Source organism: Phyllostomus hastatus, unplaced genomic scaffold, assembly GCF_019186645.2.
Source record: "Phyllostomus hastatus isolate PE091 unplaced genomic scaffold, TTU_PhHast_1.1 phas_scaffold_501, whole genome shotgun sequence".
Lineage (NCBI taxonomy): Eukaryota > Metazoa > Chordata > Mammalia > Chiroptera > Phyllostomidae > Phyllostomus > Phyllostomus hastatus.
The window spans coordinates 27,934,741-27,962,105 of NW_025334033.1; the positions used below are offsets into that span (position 1 = coordinate 27,934,741).

The window sequence follows — 27,365 nt, forward strand, 5'->3', positions numbered from 1 at the left end:
CAAGATGTCACGGGTTTGACTGCTGGTCAGAGCACACACCTAGGTTGCAGGTTTGGTTCCTGGTCACCTACGAGGGACAACAGATCGATGATTCTCTCACACTGATGTGTCTCTCCCTCTGTCCCTCCCTTCCTTCCCCTCTCTCTAAAATCAGTAAATATGTCCTGGTGGGGAGGAGATTAAAAAAAATCTAAGATGTGTCATTACAAGATTCATCTTTGTTTTATTTATTTTACAGAGTAATGATTTCAATTGAATACATTTGGGCACAGTAAATATTTGACATGAAAAGCCATTGTATCAGAATAGGCATCAGAAAAATAGCAACTCGTCTTACACATAACTAGAAAATATTTTTGTCTGATCATTTAAGTGTTATAAATCCTGAGAATGTTATACACGGAACAAACTAGGTACTACCTTATATTAAATCTTGCTTGAAAATCATCCTTTAAAAAATGCTTTGAGGTATAAATCACCTATGTATTAGACATGAGTCTTTTACATTTTACAAAGAGTTTAAACGAACATATCAAACAATTAAAGTTCAATGGCTCTTAAAACAGCTATTAGTCAGGTTCAAGGACACACTGTTCCACAATTTCCCGTAGATTGGGATTCTCCATTGCAGCTGCCACTCGTTCTTTGTCATTTATCTGCTTGTTGACTGCAAAACACACAGACAAAAGTTAGCAGAGTTGTGTCAATATATGGCAACAGACCGTATTTATCTCAGACTGTTGAAATAGAGAATTCAACTTCTTGAGAACTTAAAGCTGATTCTGGTTAATTATTCATAAGTTCTGGAAGGGAGATTTAAAGAGAAAAATATCCCCTATAATCCTATGATGCTGCCCAACTATTTTCACTCCTTTCCTTCCAGCTTTTGTCCATATACATATTTCAATGTTACACTCAGGATAAATACAATTTTGAACATTGCTCTTTTGACACCCCCAAGCCTATTCTTTAAACTACAGGGTTACTTAACACAGCAAAAATTGTTAAGTGCTCTAAACTAATTATGAAGAAAAAAATTAATTAAAAAAATAAAATAAATTACAAAGACTACGCTACAATGAACACCTTTAAACATATAACTTTTTTGGAAAGATTCTTCAAAGTGGGATTATTAGATCCAAGGATATAAGTGTTTTTATGGTTTGAATGATATAACTTTCCCATAATTTTTTTACCAATTTATGCTCTCAACAGCAGTATGTGAGCCATCATTTTGACAGAAATGCCTAGTATTATTTAAAACAAAAACCAAATGTACATATACACATATAAGAGGCGAACATAGTTCTGATTACTGTTGTAATTTGCAATTTCTTGATTTTTCCCATGTTTATTTATTAGTTCTTCCTGTGTGATTTTTTTTTGTTTATGTCCCTTTCTATTAATCTTCTGGGTATTTTTTTTAAGCCAGTTTGCATGGATCTTCATATAATAAACCTATTGCCCCATATCGGTTGCCTATAATTTGCTAAAAACAATTCTGACAGAAGAGGTCAAAAGAGAGATGTCCATATTCTTAATGTGGGTCAACTTTTCTGGGATCCTGCTAAAATGTCACATGTAGAAACTGTATATATTCCTATATAAACCAATGTAATTTGTCCTGTTTCTTCCTCCTACAGTGCAGACTCCACAAGGGCAAGGATGTATGTATCTCAAAGGTCAAACTGTGCCCACACGCAGAAAGCACTCAGTAAATACTTAGCAAATAAAAGAATCCTTTAAAAACAGTAATACTATGCTATTATAAAATCCCATAATTAAGTGGAGTTTTAAGAACATAACAAGAGTGGAGTTAGGGTACCTGAACTGTTTTAAATTAAGAGGTAGAAGCCATCCGTTTCTCGGATTTGAATAAATTTAATGCATGAGAAGTAAAATACTCTCCACGTTTGGAACTGTGAAAACAGGTCGTGGTTTCAGCAGTCTTCCTGACAGTACCTAGGAAGTCTCCCGCATGGACTGTCCTCTGAAAGCAGTGGGCTTCCTTCCCTCTGCATCTCTCCTCTGTGTTCGCTTTTCGTGCATCTCTTCCTGTGTGTGTTCTGAGTCACTGTCTTCCTCCATATGTCTGCCTCATTGTTGCTCTTACTCGTATTACTGTCCCTTTCTTCGCCTCCTCTGCTGTTTTCCAACTTCTCAACTTAGTAGTGATGAAAGCTAAGCACAACATGCACTTACATAAATTTCTCACTATTTGCCCTCTATCACTTGTAGGTAAAATTCTGTCCTGTTTTTAATGTAACACATAGGTTATGTAGAACATTCTGTCTTTTGCTTTTCCCAAACCCCACCTCTGCTATTTTTAAGAAGCTACCAATTGACTTCTCTCTGTAGCCCTGAGGTCCTCTCTATAAAAAAGGTTCCCCACTCCCATTTTAATACATTAACCCAGAAAGACAACACCTACCCCAAGATTCCCTAAAGCTTTACTCGCTAGACCTTCAATTTCAAGTACACAGCTCTCTATCCTGCCACCAAAGAAAAGAATCAAGTGTCTTCAGAGCTTTTAAGTCAAGGTTCCTAGTGCTGGACGCTCTTTATAGACATGTGTCCACGGGCCTAAACCAATCGATGCCCACAGAGCCTAACTCAGACTCCCCCAGGGTCCTACGGAGAAAATTACTCCCATTAAATGCCTGTGTTTCCACACCTCCAGGAAGAACTCATAACTGACTGTGAACTTTTTCTGCAAAAGGCCCAACAGATACTTGGCTGGAGGAATAGCCTGGTGTCCCAGATGAAGTACTACCTGAAGTTGTTTTTAATAATGATTCGGGATTCACTTACTGTCTTCCTCTGTTGAGTGGGTTCCTTCAGAAATGTAGATTTCCAGCTAGGAAGAAAAAATATTAAAAGGAAAACATTTAGAGCATTCCAAGATAAGAAGTGAAGTAGAATGTACAGTGGATTCGAGAATCCAGGGATAAAAGTCCAAATCCTGCTTCTTCCATCAAAGACTTAGGAACAAGCCCCTCTGACTCCTCTAAAATAAGGGCTGAAATGAGTAGGATCTTAAGATTTGGTCGTCTGGGAAAGATCTGCAGGGGCATTCCATTCTTTTTATACAAACTAATATAATTCTATACAAATAAGATCTCATATATGTTCCATTTGCACTCTCTTGCACTCTAACTCTCCTTCCCAAATCAAGTAGCTAAACTTGCTTCGTGCCTCCCTCCCCAGGAAAGCTACATTAATAATCTAAGGGTGGCTGCTTCTATACTTTTCTCTACACCCCCATAATCAAACATACTTTTCACACACACACACACACACACACACACACACACACACCCATGGATGGACATTCCTTTATTTCTTACTTTACAAAAACGGGATCATGGTATACAGTTTTCAGTATCCTCCTTTTCTCATCCACTTTTATCCCAACAAATTTACCCTCAAGTACAACACTGGTTAAGCTATCCGTCCTGGTCCTGCCATACTCACTCCCTCAGATAAGCTACCCTCTCCGAACCCAAGCTTTGAGTGAAACCCACAAAATCACCACCAATCTTGTGTTAAATAAGTCATGCTATATATGGTAAAGATGTTTTCTTTTCAGACAACAATGGAGCATATGAACTAATTCTTATATACTTATTTACTACTGAGATAAATGTTTTTCATGAGTGAAAAAAATCATAGCATATCTATCATGGCTAAGGGAGACCTTAGAGATTATCTAGTCTAGTCTTTTCTCTCTCTCTTTTTTTTTTTTTGAGGGGTATACCACCAATAAACAAGGATTTATGTGGAAATTTCCAAACCCGCCTAAAGTGGCAGTTTCCAAGCCCTAGCCCCACCCTCCTTACCAAGCTCCAATGGCAATGAGTTCTCCCCACCTCCCCCTGCCCCACCCATAACTCGAGCCATGCCAGGGAATTTGAGCATCCCCTTCCTCTAGGCTTTAGAGCCCTAGGCCCAAGCACTGGGGTGGCAGCCCTCTGGCATCCCAGGAGAGCCGCTTACATAGATTGAGGAAAGAAAATAAAGGAGGGGGCACCAAATAGGGCTCCTTGAAAACCCCCAACTTATCCCCTGTACAAAAACGTGGCTCCTGCATAGAATAGCCTGCTCCCCAAATAGTGTAAATACCTCAAAGAAAGGAAAAAGCCAGCAGCAAGGCTGGGCTACTAGACATGGCGAAGAACGTTGGTTTAGAAAGGCTAGGAAAAATCCTGGCTGTTGTGTGGCTCAGTGGATTAAGCGCCGGCCTGAGAAATGAAAGGTTGCTGGTTCGATTCCCAGTCAGGGCACATGCCTGGGTTGTGGGCCAGGTTCCTAGTTGGGGGCGTGTGAGAGGCAACCAATCTCTCACACAACAATGTTTCTTTCCCTCTCTGACTCTCTCCCTTCCCCTTTCCCTGGGAAAAAAAAAAACAACCTTAAAAAAAAAATAGAAAGGCTAGGAACAGTGTGAGCTGTGCCCCTTTTCCTTGCCCAGCTCCCCAGAGCCAGCTAGAGCATTTGCTTGTCCCAAGGGGGCATCTGTTAACAAGTAAAGCCAGTGGCCTTTCCTGTGAAACATGTCCATTACATTGTCAAAGCAAGGCCTCCAGGAGTTCTACTTGGGCCTGCCTGTAGGGGGCAGAGGCATCAGCTGTGAACCCAATTAAAGCCAACACATAAAGTAATAAGGCTTTGGGGATCAAGAAACAAGGAATTCTTTCAGTACATTTATAAAACTAAAGCTGAGAAACAGAGAAGCAGAGGATGACAGGAAACACCCCACACCCCCTTCCTGATCCTATGTGTCTGCAGACTCAGATGGTGGTCCCTTCCAGGCTGAGGACGGGATGGTTCCAGGGCTGGGAGGAAAGGGAGGGATCCCTGAGCAGTCGGACTCAGATGAATTTGCAGCATCTGTCCCTGTTCCTGCCTTTGCTGCTGCACTTTGGCAAATATAGGCCTTCCCACTGCTTCCTGGGCCCAGGGCTGGTGGTAGAAAACAGCTCATCTCTCCTCCTCGGGATTCTCAATCACATCAGTGATGATATTGAGGTCTCAGAGCTGGAGACGAAGCCATTCCTGGATGAAGTCCTGGGGGGTGGCGCTAAAGCGGAGAATGAAACCCCTTTGGGTCTTCAGCTGGTAGATGAACTCAAAGGTTTTGTGGATCTTGACATCAACGGAAGCAACCTCCTACTGATTAGTGGTAAAGGCCAGAAAATCGCTCATCTGGGCCTTGAGTAGGTCATCCACCTCCACATTAATGTCATAACAGGCAGTCTTCATCTGGTTGTCAGGACCCACACTAATAACATGGTTGATGACAATGGGGTCTGGATGCAGCAGCAACCCAGCCAGCTTCATGCAAATCTCAGAGAAATGGAGTTGACCACAACTGAAGACCTGGCGGAAGTAAGTGCAGCTGATGCACTCGTGCGCAAGCCTGTCCCTCAGCCGGCTTTATGTGGTGTAAAGCCACAGGGCCTGCATGATGGCAGCCCTATCTGTGTGTGCACTCCCAGCAGCCCCACCAATCCGGGGTCCAACTTGTACTGGGGAGGCTGATGATTCAGCATGAGCAGGAGGGTGCACTTGATGTTGAGGTCTCCAGGCCATTTCACCTGGAAGCCATCCATCTCCTGGGTGGTGGGCATCTGACACCACTCCACCAGGTGGCTGTCAGGCTCACTAAGCTAATGGTTCCTTGTCTAGCTCAAAGACAAGTCTCTTTAAGAATGACAAGAACTTCCTCTTCTGTTTGCTAAGATCATCCAGGAGTTTCCCTCCACTTGGAATGTCCAGGAAGCCACCTTGTTCTTTGCTGAGGTTCTCCCAGGTGTCCCTGCGGTTTCTACATGGTGCCCTTCTGCCTTGCTGGGACTGAACTTATTGCAAATATAGATCCATACCTTTCATTTTTTGTGTTAGAGGCTTTTTGATGACTTCCTGGATCACCATCTGCTTGTGAGCAATGGTCTGGTCCAGCTCCTACTCAAAAGCCAAGAGACCCATATATACCTGAGACTCTGGGACAAGGTCCCGAATTCCCTGAGGTAGAACTTTATCTGCATGCTCCTCCTCTTGCACCCCTGTAGCTAGGGGTTAGGGCTAGGGTACAAGCAGGCATTTTCAGGAATGGGTCCATCACGGTGGGTGGCATGCCAGGTCAAAAAGTAGTTGTGCCAAACGGAGCCCACAGGGGTCCCACCTGCAAGCCAGCCATGGGTATCCAGCTCCCTGGTGACATGCCCTGGTGACATGCCTGGTGACACACCCCGCTGGGAAACGGGGTGACAGGAGGTGGCTCTGGGGTCCCCACACCTCCAGCTGGCCCTGGGCCTGAGCACCAGTCCAGGCAGCAGGCCAGGTCCAGCTGTCAGAGGTGGCACACCCTAGCCCAGTCTTTTGAAAGACAAAACATCATATAAATTCCTATAGCTGCATAATGCTAACTCTTACTCTAGACAACGAAAATAACAGAGTAATAGATATGAAATCTCCATACTCATTTCCTTTGGTTTACAATTATGCATGACTCATTATTCTGAAAAATGGTATGTAAAGAAGAGTCAAGCATTTACCCTGCTATTTCTATATGGACTATACTTCAGGGTAACCAAGCGGTTGGTTTGGTACCTTGCAAGCATAAAAGATTCTACACTTGAGAAGTTTCTTGTAGCCCTTTGTAAGTGGATCGTATTTGGTTTTAAATTTTTTGCACACGAAAAAATGCTCAACATTATTAGCCATTAGAGATATATGCAAATCAACACCTCAGTGAGATATCACTTTAATGCAGTAGGACGGCTGTAATGAAAAAGAGAAGCGCTGGTGAGGATGTGGGAAATCAGAACTCTCACTCAATGCCAGGAAATGCAAAACGGGGGAACAGCTGTGGGAAACAGCCTGGCAGTTCCGCACAAGGTTACACACAGGTGGAAACTACTCAAATGACCATCAACTGACAAACGGATAAATAAAATACGGTATATCCACACAACGGAACAGCATAAGGCCATAAATAGGAAAGAAATACTGATACATATTACAACATGGATAAATTGTGAAAATATTATTCTATGAGAAAGAAGCTGGTCTTAAGCCATTAAAACAAAATGTCCAGACTAGGCAAATCCAGAGACGAAAAGTAGATTAGTGTTTGCCCAGGGATGGAGGAGGGTTTGGAGAAGTGGGGAGTGACTGTTTGATAATGGGATTTCTTTTTGGGATGATGAAAATGTTCCAAAATCAATAGTAGTGGGAGCTACGGCCCTGCCAGGGCCCAAACTCCAGCATCAGGCAGTAGCGGCGGCAGCAGTGAGGGGGTGTGCCAGACTGGGCCCACGGGCAGAAGTCATTAAGGTAGAATTAAAGCTAGACGTCCAGTCAAGATGGTGGCATGGGTAAAAATGGCTCACATCCACACGCAACCATAGCAAAATTAAATTATAGAGCAACCATTACTCAGAACTATCAGAAATCAAGTTGAATGGACGTCTGACACCTATGAAATGAAAGAAACCACACCTATCCAGGCTGGTAGGAGGGGTAGAGACACAGAATGGGATGGTCTCATATCCACATGTGGTGGATAACTACTTGAGACTGAGATCTTGGGAGCGAGGAGTCCCAGCCCCACACCAGGACCCCCAGCCCAGGGTTCCAGTGCCAAGAAGGTAAGTCCCCACAACTTCTGGCTGCAAAAACCAGTGGGGATTGAGTCAGTGAAAGAAACTGTGGAGTCCCAGGCAATTCCCCTGATAGAGCCCACACACAGACTTACTCAGACTCACTCCCTCTGAGCTCCAGCACCAGGGTGGCAGCCTAGAAGGCACCAGTGGCACACAGGGAGGAACTGAAGTGTCTGGTATCAAGGCAAGAACTGCAGGACAATTTTCTCCCAGACAGAAAGGCAGGAAGCAGCCATTCTCCCTTTTCTGAGCCCTCCCCCACAGAGCCACAGAAACAGCAGGGTAGTGCCATATCTGAGACTCCATCGATTTGGCTAAAACTGTTTGCTCTGCCTCGGAGATTCCCTGAGACTACAACTACCCAACTTACGAGTCCACCCAAACTGTTAACCATGACTTATCCTTATGAATGGCAGGTCTTGGTTCATGCTTCACAACTTCCTAAGTCCTCTCAAATAAGCAACGGCTGGCCTCACTGAGCCCCAAGAGGCCCCGTACCTCTTGCTAAGTGGCCCCAGGCCTGTCATTAGCAGCAGCCAGCCAGGATTCACAGCTTGGTTTCACTTGGGAATCTCCAAGCTCAGCACAAGTAGCAGCCATCTCAGATTGCTTTATAGTTCAGGCAGAGTGGCCTGGGCAAAACACAGATGGGAGCTAACCTTGGCCTGCACCACCCAGGAAACCCCAGAGCCTGTGCACCCAGTGCACAGCTACAGATCACATTGGAGAACCAAGACCCTGCCCCTACACAGCTGATCCTCTACAAAGGACAAAGTATGATGGTCAGTGGTCACAGCCAACCCTTGCTGCTGACTGGCCTGGGTAAATCCCTCCCATTAACCTGCCAACAGCAACTGAGGCTTGACTACAATAGAAGGGTGTGCTCAGCCGACACAAAGGGTGCACCTCCAGTACACCCAGTGATAGGGGAAGCTGTGCCACTGGACTCTACAGGACACCTACTACATTAGGCCACATTATCAAGACAGGGAGTCATAGCAGCTCTACCTAATACACAGAAACAAACACAGGGAGGCAGCCAAAATGAGGAAATAAAGAAACATGGCTCAAATGAAAGAACAGATAAAAACTCCAGAAAAAGAACTAAACAAAATGGAGATAAGCAATCTGTCAGATGCAGAGTTAGTTACAAGGATGCTGAAAGAACTTAGTGAGGACCCCAGCAGCATAAAAAAGATCCAGTCTACACTCCATCAGAGGCTACACTCATTGAAATAAAGAACAATTTACAGGGAAACAACATTAGAGTGGGTGAAGCCAATAATCAAATCAATGATTTGGAACATAAGTAAGCAAAACACAACAAAACAGAACAAGAAGAAGAAAGAATCCAAAAAAATGAGGACAGTGTAAGCAACCTCTGGGACAACTTCAAGCATTCAAAATTCACAAGATAGTGGTGCAAAAGGAGAAGAGAAAGAGCAAGAAACTGGAAATTTATATTTGAAATAATAATGAAAGAAAACTTTCCTAATTTAGTGAAGGAAATAGACATGCCTGTTCAGGGAGCACAGAGTCCCAAACAAGGTGGATGCCTGCCAAGATGAAACAGAGATCTGATTAGATCACTGAGGAGGGGTGGGGAGGGGCCATGGGAGCAGGTTGCCCAAGGCGATGGTAAACAGTCTAGGGTGGGATTCGGCTGGTATGGCCCAGAAGCTGAATGTCTCCAGAGGGAATGGAATTAGGGGCTGAAAATTTAAAATAAAAACAGAGCAGAGATGGGTTCTTGGGCTCTTCTTCAAAGATGCCTGGATGATCATGCTGCAGCTGCCTGCGTTTCCCAAAGGATGGTATTTTGGATGGATTTTGGATGGGAGAAGAAACTCCAGGCACAGCCTAGGATCAGGCTGGCCTGGCAGAGGGCGGCAGGGTTATTCTTCTCTGCTGTTCTAGAGGGGATGGGCTCTGAGACAGAAACCTGCCAATCTTCCAAAATTGTGTAGCTTTTGTATCTTATGTTGCTTTGTTTGTAAACTAATCGTATAGGTGATAATTACAAACTAACAGGGGAATGATAGGAGAACAGAGTAATTAAAGCTGTTAATTAAAGAGTTAAAGAGTTTAGCCTTAATTGATAGGCTTAAGTGATTAAAGCTGTATGTGACTAATGTATGTGGAAAGCTATTATTCCGAAATCGTGTTGCTTTTGAATAAAGATTCCTTTCCTTCACACCAAACCTTTTTCTCCAGAATTTTGCCCAGAGGGTGGTGGCGGGCAGCAGGACTCTACTTGCTTTTTGGTAACAGAGACACATCGTAATTAAAACGCCAACAGTTAAAGATAAAAGCACCAAGAGAAAGCAGTTAGTTACCAACATGGGAGCTCCATAAGGCTGTCAGCTGATTTCTGGAAAGACATTTTGCAGGCTAGGAGGGATGGGCAAGAAATATTCAAAGTCAGGAAAAGGAGGGACCTACAGCCAAGGCTGCTTCACCCAGCAAAGATATCATTTAGAGTCAAAGGCAGATAAAGAGCTTCCAGATAAGAAAAAACTAAAGGAGTTCATCATCACTCAACAATTATGTGAAATGATAAAAGGATTTATTTAAGCGAAAGAAGATAAAAACTATCAACAATAAAATGACAATAAATATGTATCTATCAACAAGTGACTCTAAAAAACAAACTAAGCAAACAAGAACAGAGACAGAATCGTGGATACAGAGAGCATTTGATGGTTGCCAGATGGGAAGGGGGTATGAGAGAATGGGTGAGGAGGTGAGGGGATTAAGAAGTACAAACAGGTAGTTCCAGAATAGCCATGGGGATGTAGAGTACAGTATAGGAAATATAGCAGCCAAAGAACCTACATGATGACTCATGGACATGAAAAATGATGTGGGGATTGCCGAGGGCGTGGGGTGTGCTGGGTAGAGGGGGGGAAAGGGAGAAAAATCAGAACTGTAACAGTATGATCAATAAAACATAATTTAAAACAAAATAATAGTGATTTTGCACAATGCAGTGAATATACTAAAAACTATTAAATTGTACACTTTGAATAAGAGAATTATATAATTTCTATTAAATCTCAACAAAACTGTTCTAAAACAACAAAAAACATTTTCCTTACCTTATGTTTAAATGGTAAACACCGCTGAAGTTTTACTCTTAAGCACAGTCCTGTGAAGGAAAAAGAAGCCCCAATTATCCCTTTTTATTGGTTCTTGAACAGCATACAGCTGTGTCCAGGCATCTCCATATAATATAGGAACTGAAAACAGCTTTGGCTCAATCCATTATAGGTCTCCTTTGGGCCTCACACCATGGTAGCAACTTTAATACAGATATAGCCTGAGAGCCCTGACTGGAGTCGCTCAGTGGATTGAGCGCTGGTCACCAGTTTGATTCCCAGTCAGGACACATGTTTGGGTTGCAGACCAGTTTCCTGGTTGAGGGGAATGCGAAAGGTAACCAACTGATGTTTCTCTCCCTTCCTCTCTCCCTCCCTTCCCCTCTCTCTGAAAATAAATAAAATCTTTGCCCTGGCTGGTATGGCCCAGTGGATTGAGGGCCAGTCTGGGAACCAAAGGGTTGCTGGTTCGATTCCTGGTCAGGGCCCACATCTGGGTTGTAGACCAGGTTCCCACTGGTGTTTCTCTCCCTCTCTTTCTTCGTCCTTTCTCCTCTCTAAAAATAAGTAAAATCTCTAAAAAAAGAGAAAGAAAAAGATTAAGTAACTTGCTTAAAGCCACAAAATGGCAGGCCTGATGGACCTGAAATTTTAGCCTAGAGCACTCAGTCTTTTATGACAACTGATTTTCATTTTCTCTTTATGCTTTTGTAGTCTCAAAATTATTGCCAAACATGTTACTTTTAAAATTGAAAAAAACACAAAATAAATGTTATGTTGGAAAAATTTATTTGCAATAGGTTCTTAGAATAATGAACCATCTATTTAAGCGTTCTTATAAATCAAAATATTTAAAATTTTAAAAGACTTTATTTACTTTTAGAGAGGGGGAAGGGAGGAAGAAAGAGAGGGAGAGAAACATTGATGTGTGAGATACATCGATTGGTTGCCTCTTGCATGCCCCAACTAGGGACCTGGCCCACAACCCAGGCCTGTGCCCTGACTGGGAATCGAACCTGTCACCTTTCAGTTCGCAGGCTGGCACTCAATCCACTGAGCCACACCAACCAGGGCTCAAAATAATTTAAGACACCTCCTTCGTATCAGGATAGCAGGAGTACTTTCAATATCTGTTGATTCAGAATTTGTCCAATGACAAAAAATAAGTATGAGTTCAACAATGCTTTTTCTACTATTGGAATTTTAATAACCATAGTAGTATCTATGTTTTAATGGTTCTTCAAGATAAGATATAGCCCATAGGCTGGAAGCCAGTAATAGAGGACTCCCAGGACAAGAGAGAAGAGAAACATACAAATCACAATAGTGGGAACAATAATAAAATATTTACTTGTTCAACCCATTTTATAAACTTGTCTTTTTTTAAGTAGGCAATATATTCCCATGGTTCGAAAACTTAAAAATACAGAGAGGGGCAAAAGTAGGTTTACAGTTGTTCATACAGAAAATAATACAATAATTAATAAACAATAATGCAAGAATAAAGTCTGTGTTTCAAGTACTCACCACTGTAAACCTACTTTTGCCCCATCTTGTATAAAAAGATACACGTTCAAGCCTCCCTCCCGTCCTGTCCTCCATCTGACCAGTTCCCACTGCCACTGCTACCCATCCCCAAACACAGCTACTCATTTTCTTAGGCATTCTTTATGCACATGTGATCAAATACAAATGCACATTTCTGCCTCTTTTACACAGTGTAACAACATTATAACTGCTTTTACCTCCTAACAGTATTAAAGAGATGTTCCCATGTAAGCACATGGAGAGCACATCTACTCTTTTTTATTGCTGCATAATATTCCAATGTTAACAAATACACTATCACCGATTATTTACTCAATCTGCTACTGATGACCAGATTTGGTTTGAAATAAAATTCCTTTATCTTCTTTACAGCATATAATAATAGATAGACACCTATACACATCTATTGCATATCTTACTGCTAACTAATCTAAGATATTGGAAATGCAGCCTCTCCAACAGAAAACCACTTCAAAAAATGCCCTCTCACCAGGATGTCTGCCCAAACTACACAGATGCATCTCCTTAAAAGGAGAAGACAGTGATGGCAGTAGTGCTAGTCTGACAGTGTCCATTTCAAGCTCCAAAACTAAGAGATGGCACACACCCACTCTCCACTAGCTGTACGCATGCACACCTAAGAGAAGAAACACATTTGGAGTCAGGTGGTCTGGGTTTGTCTCAGCTGCACCACTTCTTGGCTATATGATCCTGAGGTTAAACTCTCTGAACCTCTGACGCTTCAACTATAAAATGAAGATAACACAACATTAACTCTCTCGTAGGCTAACTGTGAGGACTACAGAAGATGGACACAGTCGTCCCTCAGCGTCCACAGGTGGCTGGCTCCAGGGCCCCTCCAGCACACCAAAATCCACAGATGTTCATATCCCTTATATCAAATGCCCTGGTGTTTGCATATAACCTATGCACACCCTCCTGTTTACTTTAAATCATCTCTAGACTACTTATAATACCTGATACAACATAAATGCTATGTAAATAGTTGTTCTATTGTATTGTTTAGGGGAAAATGACAAGAAAAAATGTCTACATATTGAGTACTGATGCAACCATCTTAGGCCTAGCTATGCAGTACATCTCAGAAAAATGTCACCTTTTCTTTCCCAAATGTTTTTGATCCCTGGTTAGATGGACCCGCCATTGCAGAACCTACAGATATGAGCCAAGTGTACATGAAAATACTCTGTAAACCACAAAGTTGTGATACATGATGCCAATTGCTATTTTGGGTCAGTATCAGCTAGAATAACTTAGAATTAAACATATAATTGTACATAAAACCTTACCAATAAGAGTCGCCAAAGAGCAATGAGGTACTGTTGGTGTGAACCTGATAATAACCAAATAGTCCTCTTCGTTTATCTCCTGAACCTCCACACAACTTTCCGTTACCACCTCCAGTTCCTCCAGAGTATTGGGCTTCTCTGGGTCCCGGATAGTTCGAATCAAATCTGAAGAATCAAAACAGGCACAGTAAAAACACGAATATTCTAAATACGATGATTTTGCCAGTCCTAATCCAAATGCACGTTCTTCTTTGTATTTAAGCAAAGACTAGAGAAACTCACCAGATTTCTCACAAGAATTTCCACTACCAGTTTCCTTTTGAGAAAACTGTTTTCTTGGATTATTATTAGATGATATCCAGTGTCTTGGATTCAACATTGCAGAGAGGGTGTAAGAGCTAGAAGCTCATGAGGAAGAACCAACTTTTAGTTTAGGGGAATGTAATATCGGGACTCATGAAAGTGAAATCTGAATCAGGCCTTTAAGAAGGGGTCACATTTTAATATTTAACACTTAAGGTGAAAGAAAGTAAAGAACCAGAAATTTAGTTTGCCTGGAACCCAGCGTAAATGAAGGCGATGTAAGAGTTTGGGCCAAGCCACCAAGGCACAGGATGTCCTCAAGAGGTTTTGAACAAAGGAGTGACATGGCCACCGTTACACTGTCAACTAGTAACTCACCCACCAGCCGACAGACACAGAACTAAAGAGCAGAGCCAGGGAGACCAGCTGCAAAAGCTGCGCCTAAAACAGGCACCTAATAATGGTAACAGAGAGAGACAGAGGAAGAAGTAATTTCTTAGGCACAATCAACAGAATTTGACAACTACTTAAAAGAGAAGGAAAGGGAAAAAAAGAACATGACTCAGATTTTAAATGTAAGTGTCTGGGAGGACACTGATAGCATTAAAATAACAGAACACAGGAACGAATCTGAGTGGAGACTATGGCAAATGACTTTAACTGTATACATAATGATTTTGCTGAAGGAACAAACCAATGGTAGATTCCAGCAAACAATGAACCTCAACATAAGGTTAAGAGAGCACCAAGGCTAGAGTAGTTGTTGAACCTATGAGACCCACAAGACTGAGGAGAACAGTTTTCAACCTTTGCTGAACAACAAAATCACCAGGAAACCTTTAGAAAACAAAAAGTGGGACTTCTGGTTAAGATGGCAATGTAGGTAAACACCATTCGCCTCCTCACACAACCACATCAAAATTACAACTAAACTATAGAACCACCGTAATTCAGAAACATCAAAAATAGAGCTGAATGGAAGTCCTACCACTACAGAATCAAAGAAGTAACCACATTAAGACTGGTAGGGGGTGGAGCCGCAGAACAGGCTGTCCCCACACCCATGTGTGGCAGATAAAAATTGGGAGAGATATCTCAGGAGTAAAGGGTCCCAGCCCCATTCCAGGGCCCCCAGCCCAGGGTTCCAGGACCAGGAAGATAAGTCTCCATAACTCCTTGCTGTGAAAACCAGTGAGGATTGAGGCTCTCGAAGACAGAAACTGCTGGAGTCTCAGGCAGTTCTTCTTAAAAGGCCCATGCACAGACTTACTCAGACTCACTCCATCTGAGCTCCAGCGTGGGGGGCAGCAAACTGAAAGGCATCAGAGACATACTGGGAGGAACTGAAGTGTCCAGTATTAGGACGAGAGCTGCGGGGGCAGGGGGCAGCTTTCTCCCAGACAGAAGTGCTGGCAGAAGCCATTGTCCCTTTTCTGAGTCCTCCCCCTGAGAGCCACAGAGCCTGCAGGGCCATATCTGAGATTCCATCAGCCTGGCTCACTCTGTTTTCCCCACAGTGGTGATACTGCCTGCCCCACCCAAGTTGTTGTCATTGGCATTTCCACATGAATGGCTTGTTTTGGCCCATGCTTGAGATTTCCCTAACTTCTCTCAGCAAGCAGCATGTCTTCAGTGAGCCCTATACCTCTCGCTAAGTTGCCCCAGGCCCAGTAGCAGCAGCACTAGTCCTTGGCCTGCTTGGGCACCTCCAAGCCCAGCACATGTAGCAGCCATCTGCAAAATGCTTTGTAGCTTGTGCTGTGTGACCCTGGAGAGAACACAGGCAGCGGCTGACCTTGGATGCACCAACAGCAATCAAGACTCAACTACCACGAGAGTGTACACAGCCCACATGGTGAGTGCACTTTGATTACCCAACTTAGGTAAAAGAGGAGGCTGTGCCACTGGACCCTACAGAACACCTACTATATTAGGCTGCTCTACCAAACCTGGAGACGTAGGAGTTCTACCTAATACAGAGAAACAAATACAGGGAGGACGTCAAAATGAGAGGACAAGAAACATGGTCCAAATGGAAGAATAGATCAAAACCCCAGAAAAAGAACTAAGCAAAATGGAGAAAAGCAAGCTACCAGATGCAGAGTTCAAAACACTGGTTATAATGATGCTCAAGGAACTTGGAGAGGACTCTAGCACTAGAGGTAAACTAGATCAGCTCCAAAGGTCTTTCCCATCCCTGGCTTCCTTCTCCTGGCCTATAATCCTTACCTGTGTTACATTTGTATTCTTAAGGTTATGTCTTTCTCAGTCAGCAGAAACCTCTGAACGTTAGTTAGATCCTCCTTTTCAGTTTGCAAAAACAGTATTCTCTGGTGTGACTCAGTGGGCTGAGGACCAGCCTGAAAACTCAAAGGTCTGGGGTTCCATTCCCCATCAGGGAACCTGCCTGGGTAGGAAGCCAGGCCCCTCATTGAGGGTGTTTGAGAGGCAAACAATCAACGTTTCTCTCACACACTGATGTCTCTGTTCCTCTCTTTTTCCCTCCCTTCCCTTCTCTCTAAAAAATAAAATCTAAAAAGCAATCCTAAAAGGAGAGTCATAAGGTAACTGTGAAGAGGCAGAAAATGCTCTAAGTTTGGAATCAGGAGACATGGATTTTAGTTTTTTCCTTACTGTGACATCCAGCTAGTTGTGTAACCATTCTAAACTTTTGTTTCCTCATCTGTACAATGAAGATGGTCCCAGGGGTTAAAAAGAGCATTGTGGTGGTGATGCGCGCGTGTGTGTATGTCTGTCTGTCTGTTTTTGTTTTTTTTGCACTCCAGGGTTGGCTGTGTTAAGGAACTGTAAGTTCAGGGGCCGGCTACGAGGAGGCTATCTCATCCTCTTCTCTTAGGGACCCTGCCTATTGCTTTTGCAGCAGAAGAAAGTGGCTGTGACCTTGGGCCAGTCACCGACTCGACAGTCACTACAGCAGTGCCCTCAACAGTGACAGGAGGAGCGCGTGTCCAGGGATAGAAAAAAAAAAAAGAGGCTCAAGTAGTGCAACCAGGCCAGCTTTGCTTCCTAACCTAACCAAGCACCTTAGGCGCCAGCTCCGCCACTAGGACGTGGGGCAGACAAGGAAAACGAAGCGTTTAAAACTTCCAGACTTGACTCAGCCCAGTTTTAGGAAAAACCCCGGTCCTACCGAGTCTCACAGTGCCGCGTGACTTAAGACCCCAAAGAAAACGCTTCCCACGCTCCCGACGAGATCCAGCAAAAACCAGAGTTGCCACTCCCAGCTCTCGAGTGAGAACTTCGTTACCCACGGCCTCCACGTATAACGCCAAATACTACCCTAAGTAAAATTAATTACCATAAACCTCTAGCGCTTTCTCTTCCATGATCCGGGGCTGCCGGGCAGTTCCCCGCTCAAAGAGGCCGGAGAGCCACAGGACTCTGCTCAACGTCCAGGAGAGGAGCCCAGACACCCGCTCCATCCTCGCGCTCCGCCATCCCTGGCGACTGTCCCACCCGAGCCACCGTCTTACAGTAGCTGGCCCCGCGATTTATCAACTTCCTGGTCTACAAAGGGGCCAAGATAAGGCTAAAAGTTCGGGGGAGCAGAGAATAGGCGGATCTGGACGCAGTAGCGCGGAGAACCCAGGGAAGGGCGCCGCAAGGACCACAAACCCCAGCATGCTTTGCTCGGTTTCGTCGGGACTGGTGTAAAAAAAAAAAAAAAATTGCTCGCTGCACGTGAGGCGCGTTGCCTAGTGGGTCGTATGGGACGTTTTCTTCGGAAGACAACTGTGTTCTGGGACTTGTAGTCTTCGCTGGCGAAGGGAGGTGGGTGGAATGTAACGGTCTATTATTCACCACCGATTGCCTCACTCAGCGCCCTCTATAAACTAAAGATGAATCCTGAAGAGGTAGGGAAAAGCAGACCTTGATTTCTCATCCTAGAGGAGCTTGTGCACGAGGACTCCTGTTATTTCTCCGAGAGAGAAGCTTCCACCTAAAGTTTTTACTTCCTTAGTTAGGCCGGAAGTGAGTTTTCGTTGCCGTAAAATGGGAAGTCTTGGGAGACCAGGAAAGGATGATTAGGCGTGGCTGGGGGAAGGGAGGGCTTTTTGGTTTTCTTGTCTCGTAGGGGTTTAGGCCAGCACAATTCCCCACTACAGGCTGAGTATTTCTGCCAATCGCCTTCAAAGACAATTTAGAAGGAGAGCTTTCCCTGTATCCACTGCATCCAATAGTGACATTGGAGATCATCATCCTAAAAAGAATGCCGTAAGTCCCCTGGTGTTTCATGGCTGTCATGAATCCCGGTAACATGATTGACGATATTAATTTTGTTCATTCATCCCTCCAATCAAATCGCAAACATTTACAGGGTATTTAATTTGCCGGACTTGATCTATAGGCACCAAGGATAGGACAGGGTTCCTGCCTTCAAGCAGCTAACATCTGTGAGGGAGCCAACCCCTGTTGTTGAGGAATTTGCAGTTAGAAACAAACTAAACCTTTGTCAAAGGCGATGCCAAGTTTTTTCTAACCTCTACTGAAAAGAAAGTCAGGATTATCTTTCAGAATTATCTCCTGATAAAGTATCCCATTTATTTTATCTATCTGATTTAAACTTTAGGCTCACCAGACAACCTGTGAATAGTTTAGGTCCCAGGAAAATTTTCTTCAGAGTGTAATAATCTCCCCGCCTTCTGTTCCACTTCACTTACTCCACAGCGATTGAGGTGATCCTTGCAACCAAATTTAGGGTACTGAGGTTTCACTTCCTGTGTGAGGCCTCCTGACTTTAACAAATAGAATTGATAATCTTTTACTGTGCTGGCGCAGCAAATTATAGCACTGAACATGTTAATTTACATGCCTCTCCCTCAAGCGCCTAGAGGGCCAGGAGCTTCTTTATATTTCGGATGAATAACAGGGCGCCAGGCACACAGTAGTAGATGCTCAACATATATTTCTTGAGTGAATTAACTAATGTTCAAAGAAGCAACGGCGAGACTTTACTGCAATCTGTTCAGAGACCTCAATTAAAAATATTTATTGAAACTCTGTAAGGGCACTGTGCTTGGCATGGGTAGGTGGTATGCAGAAGTTTTCAGACTCCTTTACTCAACTGACATCTTAAGGAGCCTGTTAGGCACTAGGCAGAGTACAAAGTACCCTGGCAACCTGAGCAAGCCCTGGCTCCTCCTTTTCTGCCCCTTTGACCTCAAGATTAAGATCTCGGAATCGGGATCAAGGCCTCAGATTTGCTGAACTGAGGCCTGGATCCAGCCCCGCCCCCGCCCCGAGGCCTAAGTCCCGCCCCGGCGCGAGCCGCAGGGTTGGTCCTGGTCATCCCACTCCTGGTTCCGCTGGAACGATTTGCTCGCGGCGTTTTCTCTCTATAAAGTTGTTGTTGCGGCTTCCGCCGCGGGTGTAGGAAGATGGCGTCGGGTGGTGGTGGCTGTAGCGCTTCGGAGAGACTCCCTCCGCCTTTCCCTGGCCTGGAGCCGGAGTCCGAGGGGGCGGCCGGGGGTTCAGAACCCGAGGCTGGGGACAGCGACACTGAGGGGGAGGATATTTTCACCGGCGCCGCGGCGGCCGTGAGTTCTCTACTATTGGGGCGGCCAGGGGGCGGGCGGGTGCCCCAAAAGGGAAGAAAGTCTCAGCGAGGGTCGGGGAGGCTGTGCAGAGTGGGCCCGGCGAGACCTTGCGTCGGTGACAGTAATCGCGGTTTGGGGTTGCTGGATCATCGCCGAGACGTAGGGCCCCGCTTCCCGGCCCCTTGGGGCGGACAGCGAGGAGTGAGGGCTGTTGTGGCTTCTCCGCTGAGTCCCTGACTGCAAAGAGTCACCGAAGCCGGCGTTTGGCCTCGCCTTGTAGTGACCCCACGAACTCAGGGAGCTGTTTTGCTGGTCGTTTCATGCAGGACTGATTTCATAGGTCAAGATTAGCGCACGGGGTGCAGTCTTTCACTCGCCTTACTGCTCTGAGGACGAATAATGTTATCCGGAGTGGCCCAGGATAGTGACCCGACCACAAATTTATTCGTTAGCTCAACACTTAACCTGTAATTACCAAAGGGCCTTTCTCGATGTTGGTTTATTTTGTAAGCCTTAGGTTGACTCCTGATCTCTGGGAAAATCCTGCCAGAGTCTGTTTAAAAAACAAAAAATGCCCTGCCAGATAAATCACTACATAGACCATAGGCTTTGTCCCTTTTAAACGGACGCGTTAAAGTGCCTAAGTACCTTTGTGGGAGCTAGTCTGTAAATGTGAGGAGAAAATGGTGTTGCCCAAAATAATATCCTGGTTTCTAATAGGAGTTCGGTTTGGGGAAAAACGAATCTTTGTACGTGGAATGTAGAAATCAGTTCTCAGTTCTAGAACCAGATGTTTTGGGCTGTTTTATAAGAATACTGACTTATACAGTTGTTTCCAGGATGAGAACTTCTTCAGCATTAGATCTGTGAATTTATGTATCTTTCTATCTTGGGTAATGCTTCTCTTCATAGTAGCTACTCAGTGTATGAGTGGCTAAATAATAAAACAACTTTAAATTCTTTATGCATATGTCCCTGAAACAGTTGGGGGTTTGTCTCATTTGTCAGTGTAGGGGTTCAGAACAAGTCACCTCAAGATGTGCCTTTGTGGTAATTGATTATTTTGAGCTAAAGGCAACTTTAGCCTCTGGCCCCATGGACCCATGGGCAACTAGGTAGTTGCCACTACCTAGAAAAACTTGAATTAGAGGCGTAGCCCATAACAAATTACCTCTTTTGACCTGTAGGACGGGGCAACTTCTTTTACTAGGGCTCTAACAACCACCCTGCAATAACCCTTTCGAAGCCCCCAAGGCACCTTACCTCGTCCCCAGCTCAGGACGTCTTACATACCCATGTTCCTTTTCTGTCCCTGAACCTTACTTGCTTGTGGGGGTTTCTTAGTCTCATGTATGTGGGATTCCCATACATATTAAATTTTGCTATTTTCTCTTGTTAATATGTGTTGTGCATATGTGATTATTTGACCAGTCAAAAGAATCTTATGGGTGGAGGAAAGTTTGTTCCTCCTCTACTTCAAAAAAAGATTGTTTCTTGGAAATATCTTCTATGACAGTTATTAAAATTTTCCATGTACTGTATTCAGGAATTGAATCCATAACCCCAGCTCAAAAAGCATTGGCTGATACTAATATAACAGCTCAAACTGCTTAGTGGAGTCCCTGTTATCCTGAGAAATAACTCTTGCTGCTAGTTTAGTCTTTCTGTATCCCATTTAAAACAAATCTTTAGCCTGTTCCTTTACTAATTCTCCCATACACTGTGTAAAACAGCTCCAATTGGCAACTGCTGGATTGTTAGATATCAGATTGATATCTCAAAATAGAAACCCTGGCACTGAGAGTGATTGATTGCAGAAACAAATGATGGTTTTTGCTTTTGAAATTCTTATTTTTATTTATTGATTTTTAGAAAGAGAGAATAAAGGAGGGAGAGAAACACTGATTTATTGTTCCACTTATCTTATGCACTTTTTGGTTGTTACTTGTATGTGCTCTGACCGGGGATTGAACCCACAACTTTGGCATATGGGACCACACTTTAAATGACTGAGCTACCTAGCCAAGGCTGACAAATGATGATTTATTTTCAAAAAAAGGACCCTAGGAGGATGAGTTATTTTGTAGTTACCTTAAAAAGTTCAAGAAGCTATTATGATTTGATCGATCTAACCATATTATTTTACAGATGCATCAGTACTTCTCTCTTATAAGACTGTAAAAAATACTTCACCTAATTTCCAACTAAAGGGAGAAGGAGAGGGCTAGAATGACCTTGTTGTACCACGTAAAGCATAATTATTTTTTATATTTTGATTCAGGAAAACTGAGTTGCCGAGGAAACTAAAATGTCACTTGTAAAACATTTTTTGAGCTGCCTTCCCTGCTGTTAATCTTCAGGAAGCCAAGACCCCCATCTGTGGATTTCTTGTTAAAAAGGCCATTAAATTTCTCATTTAATAGCCATTAAATACAAATTATATTTTAATACATGCTTTAGTTGTGAACCAATGTGAGAAGATAGGGGATTGTATTTCTTCTGTATCTTAAGGAACGACATTGTTAGGAGCATGGGCTTTGAAGTGAGATTAAATCCAAGCTGTTATTTCCTAGCTTAACCTTGGGCAAGGCACTTACTTTGTACAGTTTTCTCACACCTACAAAATGTGAATAATAATAGTATTTACCTCCAACGATTTTTGTGAGGACTGAATTAGAATTATATGCCTGTAAAACACTTAAGACAGTTGAGCATTTTGTAACCTGAAATTACTTATGCAAAAATCCACAAAATCTAATCATGGATTACAAAGGTAAGTTATGTAACTCCAAAATGGTTAATATGTTTTGTCAAAATCAAACCAGTGAAATTGATTTGATTAGCTAGAATCATCAACATAGACATCTTCCTGATTTCACTTATCTTCATATTGTTTTGTTGCATGTTGGAGGCAGAGAGAGGAGCATTAAAGAATTGGGAAGCTGAGGCATAGAATATTTAAAACTCATGTATGGTATGAGTATGATTTTCCGAATATTGATGTAACAGCTGCTGCCGTTAATCATCCCATCTGCTCTCTTTTACAGCCCAAGAGGTTTTGTTATTTCGGTAATAAAAGTGTGGCTTGATTTATAATCGAAAGAACAGCCTGTAATAATAATGCATCTCAAAATTCACAAGGAATAACTGGAGTTAAAAGAATTACTAAAATAAATCTGAAGTCATTGCTTTAAGGCTGAAAACCAGTTTGTGGAAGGTCTGATTCTTAAGAATACTTAAGGCTTTCCCCCTCTTACCTTGTGGGCCTATAAATAAAAAGGTCTAAAATCTAAATATATTATCTGAATCTTTGATATGAATATGTATCTTTTTAGTTAAAATTTTCCTAGTTCTGGGAGGATTAATTTTTTCTTAATAAAACTGTAGATTAAATTGGAGCCATTCTTTGACTCTCCCAATTCTTAAAATTACTATATTAAAAAACTGTAAAAGCCATTTACATACTTTTGCACCTCGTTTTACATCACTGGTCTTATTTGCATATTTCTAAACCTAAATGATAGAAGTGAAGCAAGTTCTTTATTTGCCAGCCCAGGATTTCTTATCTAGCCATCTCTTAGCAGTATGCCAGGACCACAACAGATATGCCCTCTCAGTACAGGCAGAGCCCTCTTGCTCCTGGGAGCAGGCCCACGCCTCTCTTCCCTCTCAGGCACGCATCTCCTGGACTGTAAGTTTCCCCCTGAGACTTGCAGCCAGGGGAGCAATGGGCAGTGGCAGTTCATCCAACACTGAGCCCCTGAACCTGTCTCCAAGGTCCCCTTTCCTCTTTTTAGTAAGCCGACAGCAGCCCCGCTGTGGCTCACTTCTTTCCTACCCCACCCAGGCTCTCTCCTGTTGCTTTTATCCTACACCCTTTCTTGTTTCACAGTCCCCAGCTTAATAAACATACTGTCAAAATCAAAAAGTAGAAACATAAATGCATACATAAATAAAGGGAGAACTGTAGAGGCCATTCTCATGCTGAGAGTGGGGAAGAAAACATAAATGAATCCTTATTTCAGATTATGATAACTTCTTTTTGATGATATATTAGACTAATTTGAATATTTCCCCCACACTTATTCTTGAATTGAAACCCCAGTAATTAGAAAAATAGCCAGAGAAAAGAAATAAGATGAAGAAGTAATAGCTGGGGATGTAAGAAGTGATGTATTGAATAGTTAGTCTTTGATTAATTGAGAATTACTAACACCCTGGCCAGTGTGGCTCTGTTGGAGTAGCACACTGTAAACCGAAGGGTTGCAGGTTCGATCCCTGTTCAGGGCACATACCAAGGTTGCCCATTCGACCTACAAGGTTGCCTCATGGGGGCATGTACAAGAGGCAACCAATTAATTTTTCTGTCTTTCTCTGTCTCCCCCACTCCCATCCCCTTCCTCTCTCTGTAAAAGCAATGAAAAATGTGCTTGCGTGAGTGAAAAAAAAATGAAAGAATTATTTACATATTCTGACAGGTGTTAACATTTAGACAGGAAGGAACATGGTATTTTTAGAGTCCAGCCTTACATCTGTGATCAATATAACAGGTATCCTGAGGGGCAACAAATCAGCTTATGTTTTTAATTGTGGTGAAAAACCACAGTTACCATCATAATCATTTTCAGTTTTATAATTCTGTAGTGTTAAGTATATTTACATTTTTCAAAACACATCTCCAGAACTTTTTCATCTTGCACTTCTGAAATTATACCCATTAAATAGTAACTCCCCTTTCCCCTCTCCTTTCAGCGCCTGGTAACCACCATTTTACTTTCAGTTTCTATGAATTTGACTACATTAAATAACCTCATATAAGTGGAATCATGCAGTACTTATTTTTTTGTAATTGGTTTATTTCACTTAGCTTAATGTCCTCAAGGTTCATCCATGTTGTAGCAAGCGTCAGAATTTCCGACCCTTTTAAGACTGGCTAATGTTCCATCGTATATGAATATATACCACATTCTGTTTATCCACTCGTTTTCAGTGACCATTTGGGTTGCTCCTACCTTGTGGCTGCTGTGAATAGCGCTGCTGCGAACACGAACGTGCAGACAGCTCCTCAGAACCCTGCTGTCCCATTCTTTTAGATCCGCGCCCAGGAGGGGGATTGCTAGGTCGGATGGTAGGTCTATTTTAATTTTTTGAGGAACCTCCATGCCGTTTCCATAGCAGTTACACCATTTTGTAATCCCATCTCAGCTCTTTTTTAAGACCAATTTATTTCCCGTTTGAGTGTGTACAGGACAACTTCTTTATATCTGGACACAATTTAGTAACTTTATTAAAAATCCTAAGGAGATTAATAGTTTAGCTGGTTAATATCTTAATTAGAGAATTAAGTTCTGCAAAATGATGGCTGTTCCCAAAGATACACTGCAATGCTCAGTAGGTTTCTTGATACTCTGCCTTCTCTGTTCTTAACCAGCTGAGAGTTAATCTATCTAATAGTGTTTTTAAACAAAGGGTTATTGCTTAAGTTACTTAGTTAATGGTGTAGTCATTTACAATTTATGTTAGTAAATGGTCATGGATATGTGCCCTTCTACGGTATGGTATTTTCTGTAAGCATATTGTCTCAAACACTTGTTTTTCAAGCCAGTGTCATTAGAGGTGGTGAGATCTGGTCAAAAGATCATAAGTTAAAATTCCACATTTTTTTGCCCTGGCTGGCGTAGCTCGGTGGATTGAGCGTGGGCTGCAAACCAGGCATCACAGGTTTGATTCCCAGTCAGGGCACATGCCTGGGTTGCAGGCCATGGCTCCCAGCAACTGCACATTGATGTTTCTCTCTCTCTCCCTCTCTCTCTCTCTCTCTCTCTCTCTCTCTCTCTCTATCTATCTATCTATCTATCTTCCCTCCCTTCCCTCTCTAAAAATAAATAAAATATTTTTTAAAAATTTTAAAAAAAAATTCCACATTTTTCACACAGGTCAGATACAAATGTTCTTGAAAAAGTCAGCAACCGGTGTTGTATCCAAAGATTTATTTTAATGCTCAGCTCAAATTTTAGAACATTAAAGTTTTACTCCTAATAAGTTTAGGTTTTCCCAAAGTATATAGATACGTCAATTTCTTTTTGTTTTTTACTCTCACCAGAAGACACCCTTACACCCCTGACCAGGGACTGAACCAACAACCTAGGCATGTGCCCTGGCCTGGAACTGAACCCACGACCTTTTTGTTTACAGGGTGATGTGCCAACCAACGGAGCCACACCAGCAAGGGCACATTGATTTGATCATAGAATTATACTAGCAGTTAACCTGGCTTTCAACATAATGGAGGAAAAGCTAATAAACATAGTTACAAAACCCTTTTGGAGGAAGCAGTCCAAGAAAAGACTTTAAAAACACTAATGAGAATCCACCTTAAGAATTATTTAAAATTCAAGTTTGGAGCTTGGGAGAGACAGTCAGACTTTGGGCTTCTGTGGGAGTTGCTGCTCCTTCGCTTACTCAAGAGTGTTAAGGTATCTCTGATGACCATTTGTGACTTCTTTGGTTGGGAGGGGAAAGAGGAAAAAAAAAATACTCTAATTTCCCTTCCTTGGTCCTCAGAGCTTCTCAGCACTCTTGAGTAACTGTTGGCGTAAGTGAATCACGAGTAGTGGACACTCAGTAGAGCAAGTAGCCATGAAGTATCTCATCTCCCAGAAAAGCCTGTTGCTCAACCTTTTGTCCTATTCTTTGCGTAGTCACATGGACAGCTGGGGCTTCATTCTGCATGCAGAGCAGATTTGAACTGGGTTTGCTTTTACCGTTTAACAGTTAATGCACCCGTTAGTGCTCTGATCCTTCTGCAGTTTTCTGGGCCCAGCTAAGTTATAGTACATTGAGAGCCCAAGAGTTCAGTAGGAAAACTACATCAGAGGATTCAATAGAATGTCAGTAGCTAAGTTTTGGTGGACTGTGGTGTGTATGCTCCTTCACTTGGAGGGCTCTGACAGGCTGGCTCACGGTCTTCCCTACCTGGCCCAGGGTCAGCTTCGGGGCCATTTTCCTCACCCTTCCAGCTCCCCCTTTACGATTTTCCTTAGTTCCTCAGCCTCAGAGATTCTCTGTCTTTTTTTGTCACAGACCCATTAGCAATCCTGGGAAGCTGTGGACCTATTCTCAAAATACTGTCTTTGAATGTATACTTCATAAGATTATGAAGGAAACCAATTACACTAAAATGCAGTTATCAAAATATTAAAATACTTGTATATTGGTCACATGCTTTTTTGATGCTTTAAGTAATAAGGTCTAGGATTGGTCTAATAACTACCATAGTGTTTAAGTAGAAATGAGCATAAATGGTATTTTGAGGTTTATAACAACTATAATGTCATACAAAATGTCTAATTTCTAGTAAAGTCTCAGGTACTGCTATTACTACTGTGGCTTACTGCCTATTTTTATAACTGAAGAAAATGCTGAGTTTCAGTTAGAGGTTAGTGAAAATGAAGTTACAGTTTTATTCCTATCTAGGTTTATAGACCCATCCAGAATTCTATGGATGGCTCATGGACTCCAGGATAAGAACCCCTACTTTAACTCCTTAAAGGTGTAAGGGGGGTGATACTATGAAATCATTTGGGTTAATCAAATACCCAGTTTGTAGAGTAAGATGTGGCTATGCCCAAATCCAGTGGACAGTCAGTGTCCTGACACAGAGGCTTTTAGTGCGGTGCATGTGTGCCATTTTTGCAACATGGTGTGGGAGGGGAGTTACTGCCTGTAATAAGCAAAATAATTGTTCTCTCCCGGCAAAGATACCCATGTCCTAAGCCTGGAACCTGTGAATGTGCTAGTTTACAAAGTAAAGAGGAATTAAGATTGCTAATCAGCTGCCCTTAAAGTAGGGAAAGTATCTTGGATTGCCTCGGTCTAGTG

The 27,365-nt window shown here is 42.8% G+C and overlaps 2 protein-coding genes and 1 pseudogene across 3 annotated transcripts in view; 1 reads left to right on the plus strand and 2 right to left on the minus strand.

Annotated features, from left to right (window-relative positions):
• Positions 1-203: 203 nt before the first annotated feature.
• On the minus strand, positions 204-17,561 carry CIAO2A (cytosolic iron-sulfur assembly component 2A). Of its 2 annotated transcripts, XM_045823575.1 has the most exons (6): positions 17,246-17,561; positions 13,906-14,028; positions 13,624-13,788; positions 10,766-10,815; positions 2,812-2,857; positions 204-667 (listed from the first exon to the last, which is right to left on the minus strand). In XM_045823575.1, exons 1-6 carry the CDS (start codon positions 17,367-17,369, stop codon positions 570-572), a joined length of 606 nt encoding a protein of 201 aa, XP_045679531.1. In that variant the 5' UTR covers positions 17,370-17,561; the 3' UTR covers positions 204-569. The 2 variants fall into 2 exon arrangements, with proteins under 2 accessions (XP_045679531.1, XP_045679532.1); XM_045823576.1 differs by lacking the exon at positions 13,906-14,028 and having other exon boundaries at positions 17,246-17,560.
• On the minus strand, positions 4,705-6,236 carry LOC123808324 (annotated as a pseudogene).
• A 1,718-nt stretch (positions 17,562-19,279) lies between the features above and the next one.
• SNX1 (sorting nexin 1) overlaps positions 19,280-27,365 on the plus strand; it is a 35,446-nt gene continuing 27,360 nt past the window's right edge. Inside the window, exon 1 of the mRNA XM_045822397.1 lies at positions 19,280-19,484. Coding sequence (XP_045678353.1) covers positions 19,326-19,484 — 159 coding nt within the window. The 5' untranslated portion in view covers positions 19,280-19,325. The remainder of the gene's footprint in view (positions 19,485-27,365) is intronic.

What these genes read in the sequence shown, in the direction of transcription:
- CIAO2A (XM_045823575.1), bottom strand. Translation starts at nt 17,369, where the DNA reads ATGGAGCGGGTGTCTGGGCTCCTCTCCTGGACGTTGAGCAGAGTCCTG. An exon ending in AAATTCTTGTGAGAAATCTG is followed by an intron (nt 13,789 to 13,905) that starts GTGAGTTTCTCT and finishes TTGATTCTTCAG; the next exon opens with ATTTGATTCGAACTATCCGG. An exon ending in CTCTTTGGCGACTCTTATTG is followed by an intron (nt 10,816 to 13,623) that starts GTAAGGTTTTAT and finishes TTTCCTTCACAG; the next exon opens with GACTGTGCTTAAGAGTAAAA.